This window comes from Anabas testudineus, chromosome 5 (assembly GCF_900324465.2).
Source record: "Anabas testudineus chromosome 5, fAnaTes1.2, whole genome shotgun sequence".
NCBI classification, from domain to species: Eukaryota; Metazoa; Chordata; class Actinopteri; order Anabantiformes; family Anabantidae; genus Anabas; species Anabas testudineus.
The window spans coordinates 3007468-3027603 of NC_046614.1; the positions used below are offsets into that span (position 1 = coordinate 3007468).

The following is a 20136-nucleotide window of genomic DNA, read 5'->3' on the forward strand; positions in this document are numbered from 1 at the left end:
ATATTTAAGCTCTGTAGGAGCCGCTTCACGACCTATCTCTGTGTAACCAATATTGTTTTTATGAGATTATTATTTTTCCAGGATATTCATCTAAAAGATATTCTCATCTAACTTTAGCTAGACTGATTGTTGGATTTGAATAACAGGTTATTAATGATGTGTTATATACAGTCTATATGTTTTTACACTTCCACAGATAAGCTTAAAATGACTACCCTCCTATTTGAGCCTTCCTACATTTTCCTAACTACAATTTTGGAAACCTTCCCTAATTAAATTCCTAGTCAATCCATCCATCCATGTTTTCAGCTTTGTAAACCGGATAAAGATAGAGCTTGTTTAGTATATTTTTGGATGTGGATAATGAATTAAAGACCCAAGGGTAAATATGAAAAAAAACATGTTGCTGCGAACAGTGTTATTCTTGATAACATCATAGTTAGAAATAAAAATAATGTATGTGAGCCCATGCAATAGCCCAACAAGTAAACTCAGGAAAATATGCCATGTGCTGTATGGCTCTATGGATGTGTGTGAACAGCACCTCTGTGTTGCTTGAACATTGACCTCTGCGGCGTCACTCATGGCTTTGATCCACTCCTCCTGGTCCTCATGACTATCAGCACTAAAGTAGTATGTCCTCGTTCCAGCGTGCTCTGCCTGCATGCAAAAGACAACAGGATCTGTCAGCTGCCTGTCCTCGTCCTCCTCCTCCAACCACACCTGCAGAGGGAAACAAAACAGAAAAAGACAGCACATAACTAAGGCTGTCTGAGACTCACTGTGCTCAGCAGCTTCATCCACACTAACATCACCTCTTATTGCAATGAAGAAGCAAGATATTAAAAATATACAAGTTAACAGTAATTCCAATTTATTACAATTTATGACCATTATTTGCCCACTGAATTTACATAATTTACCTGAGATCTGTGGGTTTTGTCAGAAATCTTGAAATATCTTCTTGTCTTGCACATCTGTCCATGCTCATGTTTTTAGTCGACTTAGTTGACTGTTCTCACATTAAAGTTAGATTCACTCCTAACACTCCCCCTTGCTTAATTGTCCTCAAAACTTATGAAACCCAATCTAGGTCCCAAACATGGGATTTTGTAGAGGTGATATTGTTTACAGTTACATAATGATAACGTGCACAGTGACAGTGGTAGCATGCAGTCAGTATCTGAACAACTCAAACTGAATAAAGCAAGACACACACAAATCCCAGTCAATGTATACAGTTGGCATGCAGGCGTGCAAAACAACATTATTATGCAAACAAGATCAATAATATAAAATTGTAGGAAAATATCAGCACTACCTACTGTACTTTGTAACAGGAGACAACGAAGGCCAGCAGACCTCACAGGCATGGATGAGAGGGATGGAGAGAAGGAGAGAAGATGAAGGGGGAAAGGTCAAGGGTTGTGGTGTCAAAGGTCACTGATAACCGCTGGTTAATGTAAGACCAGGGCTATTCCTTTATTTGTCTCCAGTCTGTACACTTCCCATACGAAGTGTGTGAAGAGGACTTTGAGCTCTTGAAGAACAAACAAATGAAACAGTATTTACATTAAGAAGATTGTCCTGCTGTTTTCACAGAAATAATCACTAGAAAGGGACACAATCTAAATCGTTCACAGCAAACAGCTCTGTAATGATACTATTTGTATATGAGTTGAGAAGGTAGGCTGTTATGTCTGGAACAATATAAATAGGACCCCACAAGTTCTACTGTACATATTGCTCAAAAATAAAATGAAAAACATACAACAATCTTAAACACAGCTGAAATCGTATAAATACAGGGATAATGCTTCAATATGTAAACAATTTTGAGTACCACAAGAGGGCAGCACAAGCAAAGATGTCCTCATAAAATGAGGAAGAGCCTCTGCCAAAAGACTTCTGATTTAAATGTGTCAAGTCTGAAGCGAAGCTGTGCATTACTGAGTGCTCTAGTCAGAACATGTTCCTGAAAAATCTGTGTGTTTACAGTTTGCACATTAAAGCTTGTTTTCTACAGATAAATGTAGTGGAGGAAAAGTAGAAAGTCTCCCAAGATAAACTCATCCTCAATTGTACATACTGAGCTTCTCTGTTTCATCAATCAAGACATTTTAATTTTGTATTTTTCTATAGTATATTCATGTTGACAATTAAGAAAATAAAACAGCCAAAGATCAGACTTGTATCCTAGAAATTAGAGTGTATAGATGTAGGGGCAGTGCTACCATATAATAGCAGAGGAAATGATGTCACATGGGATAAACAGTAGTCACTTCCTTCCACGGTGGAGCACTATGAGGCTCCACCTCAGCAGTGACACAAGTTGATGTAATTGGCTGAAACAGCTCTATAGTAAGAGGCAGCAGTAGCCTAGCAACAAAGGTGGGGCTATGGAAAGATTGCATGTTTGTGTGTGTGCAAGCACGTGTGTGTGTGTAGTATAGCCTCCCTCCTTCATTCTCCTTCCTTTGTTCATTCACTGCTGCAGAGATAGAAAGATGGAAGATCTCTAACAGTCTTTATTATTAAGATGTAAATAAGCAGGTAGCAAAAAGGAGACCTGAGCCAAAACTGAAAAAGCACAGCAAAAAAAAGAGGATCATAAAAGAAACAGAATTTTAAAAAAAAAGGGAGAAAAGGAGAGAGTAATAGGGTTAGAGAAAGCAATGAAGCAGGGACACGTGAAGGAAAGACTGAAAGATTGAAATAAGGGACTAAAAGAAGAACATATGAAAGAAGGGAAATCAAATGTCAACAGAAGAAAGAGAGACTGAAAAGACGGGAGGGAATAATAGAGGAAGAACAAAGTTAAAGAATGGTGATAAGATAATGATACAGACAAACAAAAAACATGATTATACTTGAATGTTACCACAGTGGCAGATATGTTAGTTAGTTGAAAAGAAAAAAATAATATTTCTCAACACAAGTTTGCAAAGGCTCACAGGTTGTAAAGGTGGCTCCTAATTCCCTTAATTGCATCAACATTTTTCTTACTTGCATCTTTTCCTTGTGTCTTAGTTCCTCTCACTAAAGACACATGGAGGAAACAGAAAAGATACAAAGAGAGAGGAACCAATTAAACAGGGTTTTTTGACATGAAATGTCCTCTCCTCTGAACCGTTATTTGCTGTGACATCTGTTTCTGATAACAGTGGATCAACTGTGGTTCAGAACATGATTTTAATGACAAACGTTTCTAGTATTTCTAAATAAATGAAGGAAACATATTGCAGGTTCTATTTATACACATATTTATATATATCCTGTCTCATGGCTCATAGTCAGGGAGAACTAAAGATCTCTGATCCAAATGATAAGTCTGAAAACTAATAATATAAAAATGTAGGTGTCTTTCATTGTTCTGTTTTACTGCAGTGGTGTGAGGATGCAGTTTCAGATCAGTGTGATCAGCTGCACCCAATCACCAACAGGTGTCCAATAAAAAAGTATGATGTTCTGGAGAGACCTCCGCAAAGGATGGTCTGGTGTCACCTGGTTTATCCCTCTTCAGACATTGTTCCTCGATCCTAAAATAAAAGACTTTGGGATGTCCTTCAAAATCTGAAACCCTAACCCTAACCCTAACCCTATCTGGACCTAGCTCATAGATCAAAAGACTGTTTGCCAAAAACAAACAACAAAAAAAGAGTTATCAGTAAAAGGTGCAAAAAACGCCAAGGCTCTATATTGTATATTGGGATTGTGGAGAGACATATGCTGCCAGCAAGGCCTAATCTTTTTCTGGAATGTCAGCAGATATTTGAGCAGGACAATACCAGGTCTCATTCTGAACATGCTACAATAGTGTGGCTTCATAGATATAGAGTGTAGAGTAACCCTTTGACTGACCTGAGCAAAGAATCAGACAGCAGTGATCACAGACTGATGAGCAGCTGAACTCCAGCAGGTATGGGCAAATATACAATTTCCAAAAATGCAACTGCCCTAAATATCCTCAGTTCTCAAATGAATAAAAAGTATAATTTAAAGGAAAGGTAAACATGACCCTGCCCCAACTTTTTAAAAAGTTTTGGGGCATCAAACTCTCTAAAATTCAATTACAGTGGCAAAAAAAGCATGTGAGCCTTTGTTCTTGTGGAGTCCCAAACAACAGTCCCAAAAATGTGTAGCTTGTTTCCTTAACATTAGACTCGTGAATTTCTAAAGTCTTTGACATCACTTTGTAACTCTTTCCAGCTTTATGTAAATCAACAATTCTTGATCGTAGATCCTCTGGAAGCTCCTTTTGGCAAGGCATGACTCACATAAGCGTATGCTTCCTGTACTGAGCAGACTCAAAAAGTTAGAGTGTTTTTTATCAGTCGAAGTAGCTCTAGTCCACACCTGCAAAATAATTTTCACACCTGACACCTGACTTTTGATGTCATTATTCAAAAGGTTCACATACTTTTTTATCAGGGTTTTGTGGTTGTTCTCAATAAATATGAAAAATCTGAATTTTATTATTTTCTGCACATTATATTTATTAATACTAGGAATTAATGCAGAAAACCATTACATTCTAAATTGGTTTGCATGCTTTTTCTTGCCACTGTAAATTGTTTAGTTGTTTTACACTGGAAATCTTGTCTTGACTGACTGTTGTACCTTTTGTACTTTTATTGTAAAATCTAAACATTATGTTAATGCTGCTAAAAGTAATAATTCACTGTATATACTGCAGGCACAGTACTGTGTGTCATCTCTTTCCAAATGTCCCTAAACTGACAGTAACTGCACATTTCATGGCATTGAACCTAATACTATAATAGGTTTGGTTACAGCAACAGTAAGTTGACACTTACACACACATTTAAAATGCTTGCCAGTGATTGGCTGACTGTTGTCATTGAAACTGCATACCTTGTGACACCAGTTTAACCACTTTGCTCACTATAACCATAGCAACAATATGGTTTTCATTTCAATTCAATTCCATTTTATTTATATAGTGCTAAATCACAACAGATGTAATCTTAAGGCACTTTACACTGTTTAAGGTGGTATTCTATACATCACGTCTGTGTGCCAGATGGACTTCCTTGACACACAATTATATTTGGCTCAAGTTTGAGTGCAGATCAACACATTTTATTTTCCCAGTAGATGAAAACGAATGAAAATGTCTTTTTGGGCAGCTTACAAACAATCCTAGCCTCTTTACACTCGGCTGCAAACCGTGCCTGTACACGCTAAAGGTGTTGGATTGATAAAGCCAACAGGACAACGTCATCTGCAAAAAGAAAGGATGAAAATCTGTAGGCCCTTAAGGGCAGCCCTATCTGAGTCCAAGGTCTAGGTCTGACCTGCGATGCGAACCAAACTCCTTCTCTGTTCTCTCTTTGTACAGGGATTGAACAGAACTTATCGAATGCCTATCCACAAAATCCACAAAGCACATGTGGACTGGTTGGGCAAACTCCTACAAACTGTTGTTGCAACAAACCCTGCAGTCCCCATTTTTTTGAAAAGAGGCAGCACCACCCAGGTCTGCCAGTCCAGAGATATTGCCCCCAACCACTATGCGATATTGCAAAGGCATGTCAGCCAATGCAGCCACAGAACAGAGTTAAGGTAACCAGGCCGAATCTCATTCATGATGCCTTGCCACCGAGGAGCTTACTGACTACTTCAAATTAGTTATTGCGAAGTCTCAGGGACCTAATCTCTGTTCAGGTTTGGGCCAAACAGTGTGACAGCCTAGGCCGAACAGTCACAGTCCGACATTGATTTTACTAGATACAGCAGACTCACTCTGAAAACAGCAGCAGAGCACAAAGCATGAACAATGCTCACCTTTGGGTTTATGGACAAAGAAGTCTCTCTTCTTCCTCTGTCATCTCAGAATCTGAACAAACTGCAGATATATTTGATTTTTACAGAGGTCAAGTACTGTATATGTGGGAGTATACTGGGTTAGCTTGTTGAATGTAGCCACATTTTAACAGTAATGTTAAAAGGCCTCTGCGGCTAATGTTAGCTTCTCTCAGACTCTGGAGCAAGGGAAAATTGTAGGGATAATTGCACAGCAGGACGGTCAGGATGTCAGGATGAAGCTTTTAAAAGTATTTTTTATGCCAGTAGTAGATGGTATGGTGGTAAAGTTGCATGTTTATCTGACACCATTATAACTTAGCTGCAGGATGACATAGATTCTGTGGTAGCAGCAGACATAGTTGTCTTTATAGTTATAGTTACTAGTTGGGGGCCAAACCGTTCGCTTTGGAGAAGGTCTGTTCATGCACATTTTCAGACTTTATACCTATAATCTAAATGGCCTTACAGCATCACAGGGCACATTTTAGCTACATTTTGGGGATTTCACAGACCAGTTTTTTTAGCCCCAAAAAGGGGGCTTCGCTGTCACCTAATGCTAGCCCAAGTGGGATTGTTCTGTTTGCTGCATAATTCTATATACAGTTATATTCTGTAAGGTCTTTGGTTGCCTGGTGGCTCAATGGGTAGAGCATTGGCCTAAGATGCAGAATGTTTGTGGTTCAAACCTTATCACACACACCGGGTGTGTCCTTGAACAAGACACCCCAGTGTCTGTGCAGCTGTTTACTGACTAGACCTTATTTACTTCCTGATATACTGGCTCTACTGTTTAAATACAGTGCATCTTAAATTAGATCAGCGTTATCAGAAATCATCTGATATGGTGGTTGCCACACGTGGGATTTTGTTTTTATGTCAAAATGTTTCTGTGTTCAGTTGAATACAGTTTATTTATATAGTGTTGAATCACAACAAATGTAATCTCAAGACGTAGCATCACGTTGAGACAGGGTCCTCCGGATTTTAGCAATGTTCATGGGGCAGAAGGCAGTTCTAGAAATTTATTTTATGTATGAGGTAATGTAGTAGTAGTAGTGTTAGTTACCCTAACAATATAATTAGACAATGTGACTCTAATGTTTTTAGGACGAAATAGATTAATCCCTGGCTTATCTAAATTAAGGAGTAGAAAATTAAAGGACATAAAGGCCTTTAAGTGTTTTAAGGAGGCTTGAAGTTTAAAGTGCTTAACTTTTATAATCGAAATCTTGCTTTTAAACAGTTGTCGAAAGCTCTGTCACCTAATATTACATGTCACTGTGATGTGTGGTTGACAAGTCATTAGAGTCAAGACAATGGCATCCTGATGACCTTCATAAACATAATGAATGAATAGGACAAAGCAAAGTAGAACACAAGGCCTGTCATATTATTGCATTATTTTGTGGCTTTACTGTCAAACTGGCAAAACATTGAAACTAATCTATCTCGAATATACACACATGGACAAAATTCTTGGTACTTCTCCGTTAAAAAGAGAAAAATCCACAAAGGTCACTGAAATAACTTAAAACTGACAAAACTAGAACTAAAAATTGACTATCACTTTTAGCAGCATTAAAATAATGTTTGAAAATCAGACATTGCTTTTGTGTTGTGGTTTAACAGAAGTTTTTTTTTAAAAAACAAACTAATGAAACTGTCCTGGACAAAAATAATGGTACCCTTAACTTAATATTGTGTTGCACAACCTTTTGAGGTAATGACTACAAGCAAACGATTTCTGTAACTCTCTATGAGACTTCTGCACCTGTCGACAGGTATTTTGGTCCACTCCTCACAAGCAAACTGCTCCAGCTGTCTTAGGTTTGAAGGGTGCCTTCTCCAGACTGCATGTTCCAGCTCTTTACAGGTGTTCAATGTGATTTAGATCAGGACTCATAAAAGGCCACTAAGCCATTCTTGGGTGTTTTTGGGGTTGTTTTGGATCATTATTCTGTTGGACTATGACCTGTGACAAAGACCAGCTTTCTGACACTGGTCAGGACATTTTGCTTCAGAATGCCTTAAAAGATTTCCTTGTAACCTGCACAGATTTAAGAAACCCTGTGCCAGATGGCAGTCCCTCGTCTGTGTTTCACAATAGGTCCAGGGTGCTTTTCTTTGTATGCTTTATTTTTGCGTCTGTGAACATAAAGCTGATGTGACTTGCCAAAATCGACTCATTCTCATTCTCCCAGAAGCTTTGTGGTTTGTCAATATGCATTTTCATTTTTTTTTATGATTTTCTTTTATTAGTGGAGTCCTACTCAGTCTCCATTTTGGCTTAAACAGTGACTGATGATGTACCTTGACCTTGGATTTTGCCTCTAATCTCTATGGAAGTTGTTCTGGGTTCTTTAGTTACCATTTGTATTTTCTGTCTCTTCAATTTGTCATCACTTTTCCTCTTATGGCCATATCCTGGGGGGTTGGCTACAGTCCCATGGACCTTAAACTTCTGTAAATATGTGATATTTACAAATGTATGTAATATGTGCAAATGTAGTCACAGGAGCATCAAGCTGCTTGGAGATGGTCTTACAGCCTTTACCTTTAACATGTTTGTCTATCATTTTTATTTATAATCTCCTGAGACAACTCTCTCCTTAGTTTTCTGTGGTTCATAGTGAGTGTGGTACACACCATGAACAGCACTGTGAGCACTTTTCACCCTTTAAATAGACTGACTGATTACAAGTGTGAATAAACCTGTGATGTTAATTACAGGACACACAGGTTGAACATGTCCCTGTGGTCAAATTATTTTACATCTTTTCTAGGGGTACCATCATTTTTGTCCAGGCCAGTTTCATTAGTTTGTTTTTTTTTTAAACTTCTAATAACCACAACTCAAAAGCTATGTCTGAATTTTTAAGTTCATTTCTAGTAAATTTTTATTTATTACTACTACTTTTGTCAGTTTCAAGTTATTTCAGTGACCTCTGTGGGTTTTCTTTCTTTAACGGAAGGGTACCAACAATTTTGTCCACGTTTGTAGTTTATGACTGACTTAAATGGTTGGCATGTTGCTATGACAACCATGTGTCTACGTTCATTTGTTATGTTGTTATTTTAACATTAATTTGTCTTAATGTCATCTTCTGTTCAGTTGCAGCAGCAGTCAATGTGAGCTATTGAAATGCTGCAGTGGCTAAGCTCATACACACACTTTTCACTCTGAATGAACTGAGCTGACTCATACTTGCATTCCGTAAAAAATCTTATCTTGTATTTGCTTATATCTGTGTTATATCTGTGATATTAATTTAATTTAATTCTCATGAACTCAGTTAACTTTGCCTTGGAGGTACTGGCTTTTCAGTAAACCTCCAACACACCTTCAGACACAAAAATCACTGTCCAAACTATATTCTTTATACGTATACTTCTGGTCAAACTCGCACTTGACCCCCCACTCCAGATTGCCTACCAACCCCAACTTGGAGTGGATGACACCATCATACATCTGCTCCATTGCACCTAAACAGTATGTCTGCCTGCAGAAGTGTGTGTCTGACACTGTGGTCTGTAGCACAGGTGCTCCACAGGGGATGGTTCTCTCTCCCTTCCTGTTCATACAGTATACCTCAGATTTCAGGTACAAGTTGAGTCCTGCCATCTTCAGAGGTTCTGCAGTTGTAGGATGTAATCAGGGTGGAGACGTCACAGAGTACCAGGGAGTGGTGGACAGTTTCGTGGACTGGTGTGGGCTCAACCATCTTCAACTCAGGAGCTGGTGATGGACTTTAGGAAATCTGGGAGTCCCCCCCCTCCCAACTGACAATTTCTTGTCATATATCTGTTGTCATTCTGCCCTGATCCCATTTTCATTTTTCTTTTTTCATCTATCTTACATATTCTATATACTATATACAGTATACTGAGTTTTCTGTATTGATGTTATTCTGTATTTGTGTTGGTGTGGATCTTTTATGGTTGTGGTTCCCTTTCTTTCTGTTGAGAACAACTGTAACAAGTCAACAATTTCCCTCTGGGATTATCAAAGTTTTTTTAATCTTGCATCTTCTGGTCAAAAGCTGCAGCTTTAGGGGACACACCCATATATGGACTTCCTCCACTTTCCACTGAACTCCCCGGACTAATTACTGACTCAAGTCACCTGTGCATCACTCTGTTTTAAAAGCACCCCTCAGTCCTCAGTTCGATGCTGGTTTGTCACACATTGACATTCATTCACCGCTCATTCATGACACTTATTCATTTATGCTGCACACTACTCCTCCACATCTCTGGTCGGTCTGTTCGTTCGTTTGTTTGTCCGTAAGGCACCTGTCTGTTTTTGGTTTGTCTGTTTTGATTTGTTGGGTCTGCGTTTATGCAGCATTTTTTTTGTTGTTACTTTGTCCTGTTAGTTTTGTATGTTTGTTTCCGTCTATCCTGCCTACTGCAGCGCTTTTGGTTTGTTACTTTGTACATCTGCTTTGTTCGTTAGTTTGGTCCACATTAGTGTGTAGTTTTCGTTGTTACTTTGTATGTCAGGTCTAGGGTTTGGTTTGTCACTTTGTAGTTAGCACCGTGTGTTCGGGTCTCCAGACATCAATGAGGCAATGAAATTTGAACTTGTGTAGGATAAATCAGAGAAGACTGATTCAACTTGCCATACCCAGAAGACACCAATTGTTGCAGGATATCACTTACTGAATCAGAATGCCTAGCTAAAAATCTTTGTGAGGCACCTAGGCTACAATCTGCATTGAGAGTATGTCCTGTTCTGTGTCCTGTGTGGGATCAGCTAACCTTAGAAAAGCAGCACAAACACCCCAAATGAATAAACACTTGTCTTGTAACAGCAACCTGGTAGTTCTGTTGAACAGTGTGTGTCAGGAAGGGTGAGGCTATGCTTTACTACACACACACACATTACACATACACACCCACAGGTGGCTATACCTGTTGAGTTACAGCAAGACAACAAGACAAAGTCAAGATTTGAATTTTACATTTCACATTTTACAAACAATTGTTTGACATGCTCTTTACATATGCCTTAGTATGAGCAGTGGTTATCTTGCAGTAAAAATGAGCATCTGAAATACAGAGGGAGCACACACAAAGATTTGTTGTAGTAAAATTAAGACTGCAGCATAACAAAACTGTCCGCTAAGCAGATATCTCTCTTTACACAATGTCTCCTGGCTATGGCCACACCTCACGCAGACAAAGTCAAGTAGTGAAGCTTCAGGTACAACAGGTTTCAACAGCTCTGTGACTGAACTAATGTTTGAAAACAACACAGCTGAAAAACATAGATCTCTTCATGTAGGTGAATCATTCATTTAGATGGATGACTTTGTTTCAGTCTCATTTTGTAAAAAAAAAAAAATAATCATCTAGATTCTTGTCAGATCGTTGTCACTCACCCTGTAAAAATACAGTCAGACTCACGCAGTTAGACTTAGTTGTATGACAGATAAAAGACTAAAAAGATAATAATTGATTAGCTTGATTGTTGTCCAGTATTATTTTGTATGATTCTTTGGTTCTTAGTCTTGCTAAGAACCAACCAAAATGTTACTGTTGCGTGTCAAAACTTTACAGTCTCCCATGTAAATGTTGTACAAGTGTACTGAGTTCTACTTGATTATTGTTTTTGGTCTTTATAAATACATTGGTTTTCTTATTATCAGTGAGTGTTGGAAGGAGGTGGACAAGGAAGTGGTTGGGGTTCCACTAATTAGACAATCATCAACAAGGAGCTGTGTGCGAACACATTGCAGTTTTACAAACCCAGAGGTTTGCACAAGGCACAAGGTTTGCTCTACCTCCTGCAGGAAAATGGATTTGGCACAGATATCCTTCTTGAGGTGGCTGTGGCTTAGGGGGTAGAGCGGTTGTCTACCAATTGTGGCATCAGTTTTTTAATCTGCAGCTCCTTCTGTCACTGTCCCTCTGTCCGCCCTCTGATCTTGGGCAAGATAGTGAACCCCAAGTTGCCCCCAGTGAGTCAGATAGCCTCAGCTGTACTTCATGTTTAAGGACTCAAATATGACTATGCACCAAGAAAATAAGATAGCAACCTGCTAAACATCAGCATGGTCCACAGGGTTCTGGGCTTGGGTCGATGCTTTTGACTTTATATGTCTCCCTTGGGCAATATTATTTGGAAACACACTATCAATTTTCATTGCTATGCAGATGATACCCAGCTATATTTATCTATGAAACCAGAAGAAACTAAACAACCAAATATACTTCAAGCAGGCTTAAAAGACATAAAGGCCTGAATGTCCTCTAATTTTCTATTGCTAAATTCAGAGAATCATACATTTAATAAATGTATTATCTGTCTCCCCCTCTCTGTATTCTTCTGCAGGTATCCCCAGCCTTGAAGCTATATATTTCCAGAGTACAGTTATTGGCCCTACTGATCTGCCCAGTGTTTTTACTGCTTGCTGTCGTTGTTTTTTGTTGCCAGCTATTTTTTTTTTCTCTCCTCTTTCCACTCATCCCAACCGGTCAAAGCAGATGGTCGCCCACTGAAAGCCTAGTTCTGCTGGGGGCTTCTTCCTCTGAGGTGAGTTTTATATATACATTTTGTAAGGTCTTAAACCTTACACTGTAAAGTGCCTTGAGAGGACTTCTGTTGTGATTTGGCACAATAGAAATAAAATTGAATTGAATTGAAATGTAGGCAGAAGTGTATGTCCACAGAAGCAGTCTTGTAAAACCTGAGCTAATACCGTACATTCAGACAAATACCAATGGGCTAAGAGGCAACTGAATAAGCTTATTTTCTGTGTGGCCTGTGGGTCATTTTGAACTGACACTAAACACAAACAGTTGGGCTGGAATTACCAGACAGCTGTAAAGGCATGCAGGGACAGGACAACAGACATTTACAGATTCCCACCTTGCCACCCTGGAGCTCGTCCAATGAGACAGATCACGAGGGGCCCATCTGAGAACAACACACACTCTGCTTCAAGTAACCAGAACATGTCTCAACCACTCATGTCACAGTTGCATATCTTCCATTGTGTCATTTACAGTTACAAAATGGCACCTGTGCGTACCCTCTGAAGCACATGTTTCAGTAATGACCGAGTGAGAGTGTCGAGTGAGAACACAACAAGCATTTTCTTTGTAGGTTCTTTAGCTTGTACTGTACATACAGTGTGTCAACTTCTTCCAAAATAACACCAATGATTCTTTAATGTGTGTTTCCTACACTCCCTCTGTTAAGCTGACATGGCCTCATCTTACCTAACTCCTCTTACATTTTTAAAGCAGTTCACTAATTTGGAGGGCTAAGCTGCTGATTAGCATACTGCTAAAGATGCAGACACAATGGATTAAGGTGTGTTCTTCTCTCAGATACTGATGATACAATAGACTGATAGTCTGAGAAAAGGCAGGGGCAGAGCAGGTTGTCCATTAACCAAGGGTTGTTGGTTTGATCCTCAACTACTCTGATTCACTTGTTAGAGTGTCCTTGGGCAACACATTGAAATCCAGGTAAGTCTCTTTGTATAAAGGTATCTCCAGACACATTCCACACACTCTAGTAGATTCCTTTGTGAAACTGTGTATTTGTACTTTACAGCTTATACAACTAAACTTTCTTTCCTACTTAATTTCACATATGTATAATCCTGTCAAAACATTGTGCAACCCATACCCTCACAATGTCATTGTAGCTTAGTAACACACTTTACATTTAATGAAGAGAGTTTGGGACAAAAATACAGCAACACTGTAAAGTGATTATAGCCCACACGTTTCAACTCACTCTGAGGAATCAGAGCTGTGGAAGGGTTATTCTCATGACCTGTTGCTCTCTTGCTAAAACAACACACTAAGGTCTGTGGGGTTATCCAGCTTTAAAAGATAACACAGACAACATATTTCTATTCATATAAGTGTCACAACTTCTTTATGTTTTATTGTTATCTAAATGGTAAATGGTCTGCACTTATATAGCGCTTTTCTACCTAACTTGTACTGAAAGCGCTTTACATTCGCACACACAAGCACACTCACACACACCGATGGCAGAGCTGCTATGCAGTTGATCTGACTCACCAGCAACTTGGGGTTCAGTATCTTGCCCAAGGACACTTTGGCATGTGACATGGCAGCCAGGAATCAAACCACCAATACTATGATTGGCAGACAACTGCTCTACCTATTGAGCCACAGCCACCCCATTATCTGCAATGCCCTCATTGCCTGTTCAGCTGGGACTGATGGCCCAGCACTGCTCTCACAGGTTGAAGTAGCATTAACCAGCTTCGGGTTTGTGGGCCGCTACTGATATTTTTAGACTCTGGCTGTGGCTGTGAGCGAATGATGTTCATTTGAAAGGAATGCACAGTAGAAAGCTCAAAATTAATTCTGGTAATTGTTTTTTTTTTTGTGAAATTGTTGCAGACAGCTCAACTCAGCCACAACTGAACATGCACACTGATTAATTTGAAAATAAAAAAGACCCATTCTAAAAGAGACCTAAGGGCAGAGGATACAATAAACCTGGCCAGACTCTAATGGTGTGAGATTATGGGAAATAAAATATTGCACATCATCAATTTAAACAATCCAACTATAATCAAATAAATGAACATTAGTAAATCCAGCAGGCAGCCCAATGGTGCTATCACCCTCAGAGACAGAATCTGAGTCAACACCTAAACAAACAGTTATGATACACTGCACCTAGATGAACATCAACTAAGGTGAAGCACAAAAATGTTGCAATATGTAGGGATGGCACATACATGGATCAGCTACAAAAATGACAGCCACAATGTGCAAATAGATCTACTGAATAGAGAAATTCAAAGACATTGCTGTGTTAAATAAATCAATAAAACTCAATTTTAGACAGTTTTTGAAGAATAGTAATTTGTATTTATATTTATGTTTGTAAAATAAAAAAACAAACAAACAAATAAACAAACAAAAATAAACTAACCAAACCAGCCCAGGATACTAAATTCTGTCCAATTATTTTATTGATGGCAGATGATTTTTTGACAATCTCTGCTTTGACCAGGGTGTGACTGATAAAGTAATTTCTTCACACTAGCTTTAATTTACACAGTATCACATAGTGTTAAATTTACCTTTCTTCATAACTGTTATGTCCTAGCTCTGTTTATTCCTGGTCTGGTTATAGTCTTTGACCTTTGATGATATAAAGAAGCTTTGTAAAATCTGAAAGGTCTGACTTTCTATTTGGTCACTGCTAAAATTCTTAATATTAATGGGCGTGTGTGCACGCGGCAGGTTGTTACTATTAACTTTCAGGTTCAGGCAGTCTGACTAGCACTTTTCAGTAAGACTGGACAGTAAACAGAACATTAGTTAACAAGCAGCAGCCAAACCTTTGGCATGACGTCAAAGCCACAGTAAATATATTTGCTCAGTGTGTCTGCACTACAGGCGGGGGTGGGGGTTAATGCACCGAACTTTGCACCAGAGCTTCCACTGGACAAAGAATGAAAACAAGAGAAAGAACTGAAAGTTCTGAAGTGAAGAAAACTGACAGTGAGAGCAGGGGCACACAGAGCAGCAGAGATCTGCCTCTGTGTGTGTGTGTGTGTGTGTGTGTGTGCGTGCACTTGTGTGCGTGTCTATGTATGGGCTGGGGGAAAACTGGGCTATGTTTTCAACTTATATAAAGCTTTACTCTGCAGATTCATACTCAACTACCCTACATTACATCACCACAATCCCATCTTTATTCAGTTCTGACAAGTAGCTGTTCTGACAAGTAGTTGCTTACAGTACACCTCATGAAACTGAAACAATTATTCCTAGAGCACTTTAATTAAAATTCTTCTCCTTGACTTAGAAAGTTTAGATGCATTGTACCTCACTTTTAAGTTGCATTGGTAAAAGCATCTGCCATATGACTAATGCGTGGCTGTGTGCTGCCGCTGCCTCAGAAATGCAGTTTATCTCTGACTGTCAGTGCTGTGATGAAACTCAGCCTTGATCTGTGTGTCAAGCAGTAACACAAAGCATCTATTTTTATACTATGATTGTCATTACTTTTCACCAAAACATGTTTGATTACTACTACATCAATCTCACAGACAGGTCCCACCCCAAATACATGGAGAATGGGCTTTGCATATACTATTTCAACAATCTGTGCAGCAGTGCTTTTAAACCAAGATGTACATACATCATTTTTTTATTATTATATTATAAGGAAGCTCATGCCATGATAAATGTATCCATCATTCAGACACTCTTATCAGTCTATGATGTGACTGATTTGTGTTTAATCCAAATAATTGCAAAGAAATGGAATGAATACAATTATTGCATAAATCGATTAATGAGCATAAATCATTGTCTGACCAAAACACAACTATAAACTGGATATCCAAAACCACACTGGAAGTCCTAACTTGAGGGCACATCACTGAGACTGAGAAAACTATTAACCCTTCACTGTGATGAGACTCAGGTCTCCAAGGGGCTCTTCAGCAGTCATAAACAACACCATGTGAATCAGCCATAAATTTTGTCAGCCAAAGCTAAACCAACACCCTTCACAAAGCCACAGCAATGCAACCAAGGAACAAGTTCAAACATCACTAAATCCCACTTCTGCAATAAGCAATCACACAGTTGCACAAGGAGATTCATGAAGGATTAGAGCAGTGGTTCTGTCACTCAGGAAACCTAGAGCCAACAGCCAGCAGAAGAGCTGCTCTGGAACACTTCTAATAATCTGAAATTCTGCATTATTTTATGGTCTGTTTTCATGTTTGTTTGTTTTTTCCAAATATTTGGACTTTGTTAACCCTAACCCCAAAAATATGTTGTGTGTTATAGTTTGAAAACCTCTTGTAGTCATAGCAGCAAGTTGGGAGATGTAGTTATAGAGCAATGAACCAAGTGTCGGAAAGGAGTGATGAGACAAAAAACATAGCATTGTACTGTGTTTCTCATCTGATCCACAACATGAACAACGACATGAAAATTGTTATTATTGTAATAACAAGGACAAATGAACTTATTTTTCTTATTTTAAGCCAGGAGATTGGGATTGTTTCATAATCCAAACTGGTTGTTTATGATTGTTTTCTTCACAACAAAGGTTTGTTATGCAAGCTGCCATTAGGGTGTGATTTTAAAAGACCCCTACCAGACAGCATAGGGCACCTGCAGGTCGTAGATGGTCATTTTTTGTGCTGTTGGGAACATTTCTGCATATGTTTATCAGTGCAAGATTACAAAGCCAATGCACCCCCTGCATGAAATACAATTACACATAAACCTGCCAATACCCTCTGCTCTTCCACTCTGATGTTACTCACCTTAAAAGCAAACTTGCGGGTGATGTTATCCGAGGGCTCCACTCCTCCAATCCGAAAACTGAGCAGAGGCAAACTCCCTAACACCGTGTCCTGCTTCTCATCTGTGAAGAGGAAGAAGGAATGATGAATCACTCCAGAAAAAATCACTGAAACATATTAACAAACTGGTGCATGGTGAGAGTATCGTGTTAGAGGAACACCAGTTAGAGCCCGAACCACTTCATTCAACCTGCAGCAGAAACAGCAAAACAGACGAGTGTTTAGAGTCCAAACATGAGAATGGAACCAGAGCTGCTGTCCTCCCAGCGCACTCTGCCTCCATGCTGACAGCTTCTCAGAATAGAATCGATCATGGTCTGAGGGTTCCTGTGACAAGCAGCCGCAACAGCTCACACACTCACACACACTATGATCCAGCGGTGATAAACAAGAGTGCTGTGGAAGGGGGCGCATTGGTGCTGACTAAATAATGGATGAAGGCATGAAAATTTCAGCAGACATACATTCTCTCTCTCTCTCTGTATCCTCTTATTTGCCGAACGTAGCTCTGCACCGACACTCTCTCTGCTGCTGACTGACTATTTGTGTTTACGGGAGGGCGTGTGTGAGAGGGAGCAAACGAAGGCAAGGGAGAAAGAAAGAGAGAGAGATCTGAAGGAGGGGGAAGGGCTTGTGCAATCATACAATACGCTGATTCCTGCTCTGTGTGTGTGTTTGTGCAAGATAACGATCATCCCATGTGACTCAGTGTTGCAGGAATTTTGGCCCCCAGCCAACTGTACCTGCTGCCAGTCTGCACCAATGAGATTCCAGCCACACACACACACACACACACAGATAAAAGGACAGCAGGTAGACAGACTGCTGCCTCTGTCTGCCTGGTGTCTCCCACACAAATATGAATGAGTGATGTCTGCATTTACAGACTGAAACCATGAAAAATGCTTTGTTTTACATCACAGGTGAGTATCTCTCCACACAAGTGATATTTTCCAGGTTTCAGATGTGTGGCTTTAAAATTGTGGCCTACTTTTAAAGTGATGGATGGAATTGTGAAATGAAAAAAAAAATATTTAGTTTAACAACTGACCACAGAATAATCAAAACTTTCACCATCTGTTTAATATATATCATATATTAGATTAGAATTATAAGATTATAATTTAAAATAGAGAAACCAACAGAGTGCGAAGCACAGACAGAGCTCAGCTTTTGGGGGAGGGGTCGCTTTTGAGAGGATCTCGTCACACACATTTTCAGACCTGCTGCTCATTATAATCTGCATGGTTTTTCAGCATGACAGTGTACAGGCACATTTTAGGGACTTCGCAAATCTGGTTTTAAGCCAAAAAAGGGCTTAACATGGGCACTTCAAACTTTTCTTTTTGATAAAGTTAAAACCAGCACCAATGATTCTGAAGCATCTCTTAGTTACGCTGCCATAGGAGCTGCTGGGAGACCTTCCTTGAAACACTAAGCTCTCTCTCTCATCTCATTTCTTCTCTAGTCTCTCTGTTCATTTATATGCCATCATTGCATGTCAGCTTTGTGTTGTCTCTCTTCCGTAGTTGTACTCTTTGTCTAACTTGTGCCTGTCTCCTTCTCTCTGTATTTTTCTGCAGGTATCCTTTTTTCTACAGCCTTGGAGCTGTACGTTTACAGTGTGCAGTTTCTGGCCCTACCAACCTGCCCAGTGTTTTGTCAGGCATCTTTTGTCAGGCTCTCAGAGACAGCTCAGAGACATGAGACAAAGTCTTGCCTCAGACAAGAAACATGGATGCTTGAAGCAGTCAGAGCAGCTCTGTGAAACACAATGCAGGCAACACAAGTTCTCCATGTTTCTCCTCCCCTTGTGCCATTTTTTGGCCCCTGGTCCTTGCTGGCATAGCAATTACAGTGGTAAATTGTGCTGACACATTCTCCCCTTCCCTTCCCTTTTTGAAAACACACAGCTAGGCCAGACAGAAAAAAAAGGTTTAAACAAAACATGTTGAGAAGACAGAAGCCCTCTCCAGCACTGAAGACATTCAAGTCAATATAGGAACATAAATCAAACCGAAAAAATTTAAAAAGAAATACTTTAACCTGGACTATTTTGATACATGAAAGATAAAACGGAAATCAATTACAGCAACAGCAGCTATATTATGAGACTTAAGTTATTGATACATTAGCAAAATTTCCTAAAACTATGTTTTTACTTTATCTTTATGGGTTATTTAGTGTAAATATTAACTGAAATCTACAACATACATATAAAATGTTACAGGGTTTGAATATGCCCTGTGATTCATCGCATATGATAAGTTTTGTAATTACATCACAACTAAACTAGTACAATATGTAACATAGATGCTGTAATTATGACATAGAACCCCCTCTTTTAGTGCATGCAATTCCACAAATAATTTAACTTGGAACTTTTATGGAATTTAGAGAGATTTGTGAACATTTTACATTTATCACAATGAATTACATTTTTTTGCATTTATTTCCATTATCAGCCTTACAATAGCTCATAAGTACAAAGTGAAATTATATGTTTTTTTATTTAGCAAATGTATTTAAAAAAAAAACTGAATATCTAATTTACATTCAAACCCTCCAAACTGTCATCAGGGGCATTCTGTTTGCTTTGATTTTATTTAAACTAAGTTTAGTTTAGAAAGACGCACACCTGTGCATATGAGGTCCCACAAATCACACAAAGCAAAACATGAAATACAGTAATAACATTTTGTATGATGCATTGATCAGAATAAAACAGGATACAAAACTTTGAGTGTTCCCAGGACCACTGTAGCCTCAACAATTATGAAATTAAAGACTCTTGAGTTACCAGGACAGGAAAAAGACCTAAAAGTCAATTCTTTGTTGTCAAAGTCAGGATGTCAAACACACACTGGAGAAAAGCTTTATGACTTATGAAGTGCTGGTAAATTGGTTATGGATTTGGTTGCAAGTATTTTAGGGCAGTTTTGCAGAAGGGGTTATTAAAGTCTCACATAGA

The 20136-nt window shown here is 39.0% G+C and overlaps 1 protein-coding gene across 11 annotated transcripts in view; it reads right to left on the reverse strand.

Moving 5' to 3' along the window:
- Positions 1–20136, reverse strand: part of plekha6 (pleckstrin homology domain containing, family A member 6) — a 66009-nt gene that overhangs the window by 27930 nt on the left and 17943 nt on the right. For 6 of the 11 annotated variants that reach the window (XR_003297812.2, XR_003297811.2, XM_026344644.1 and 3 more), the window contains exons 7-8: positions 17127–17227; positions 545–723 (exon numbers count right to left, since the gene is read on the reverse strand). Coding sequence is in view for 9 of the 11 variants with exons in the window: in XM_026344644.1 (XP_026200429.1) it covers positions 545–723; positions 17127–17227 (280 nt within the window). In the remaining 2 variants the exon portion in view is untranslated. Of the gene's footprint in view, positions 1–544; positions 724–1321; positions 1497–17126; positions 17228–17527; positions 17737–20136 lie in introns of those variants that run through there. The other 5 variants (XM_026344650.1, XM_026344648.1, XM_026344647.1 and 2 more) reach the window with 5 other exon arrangements.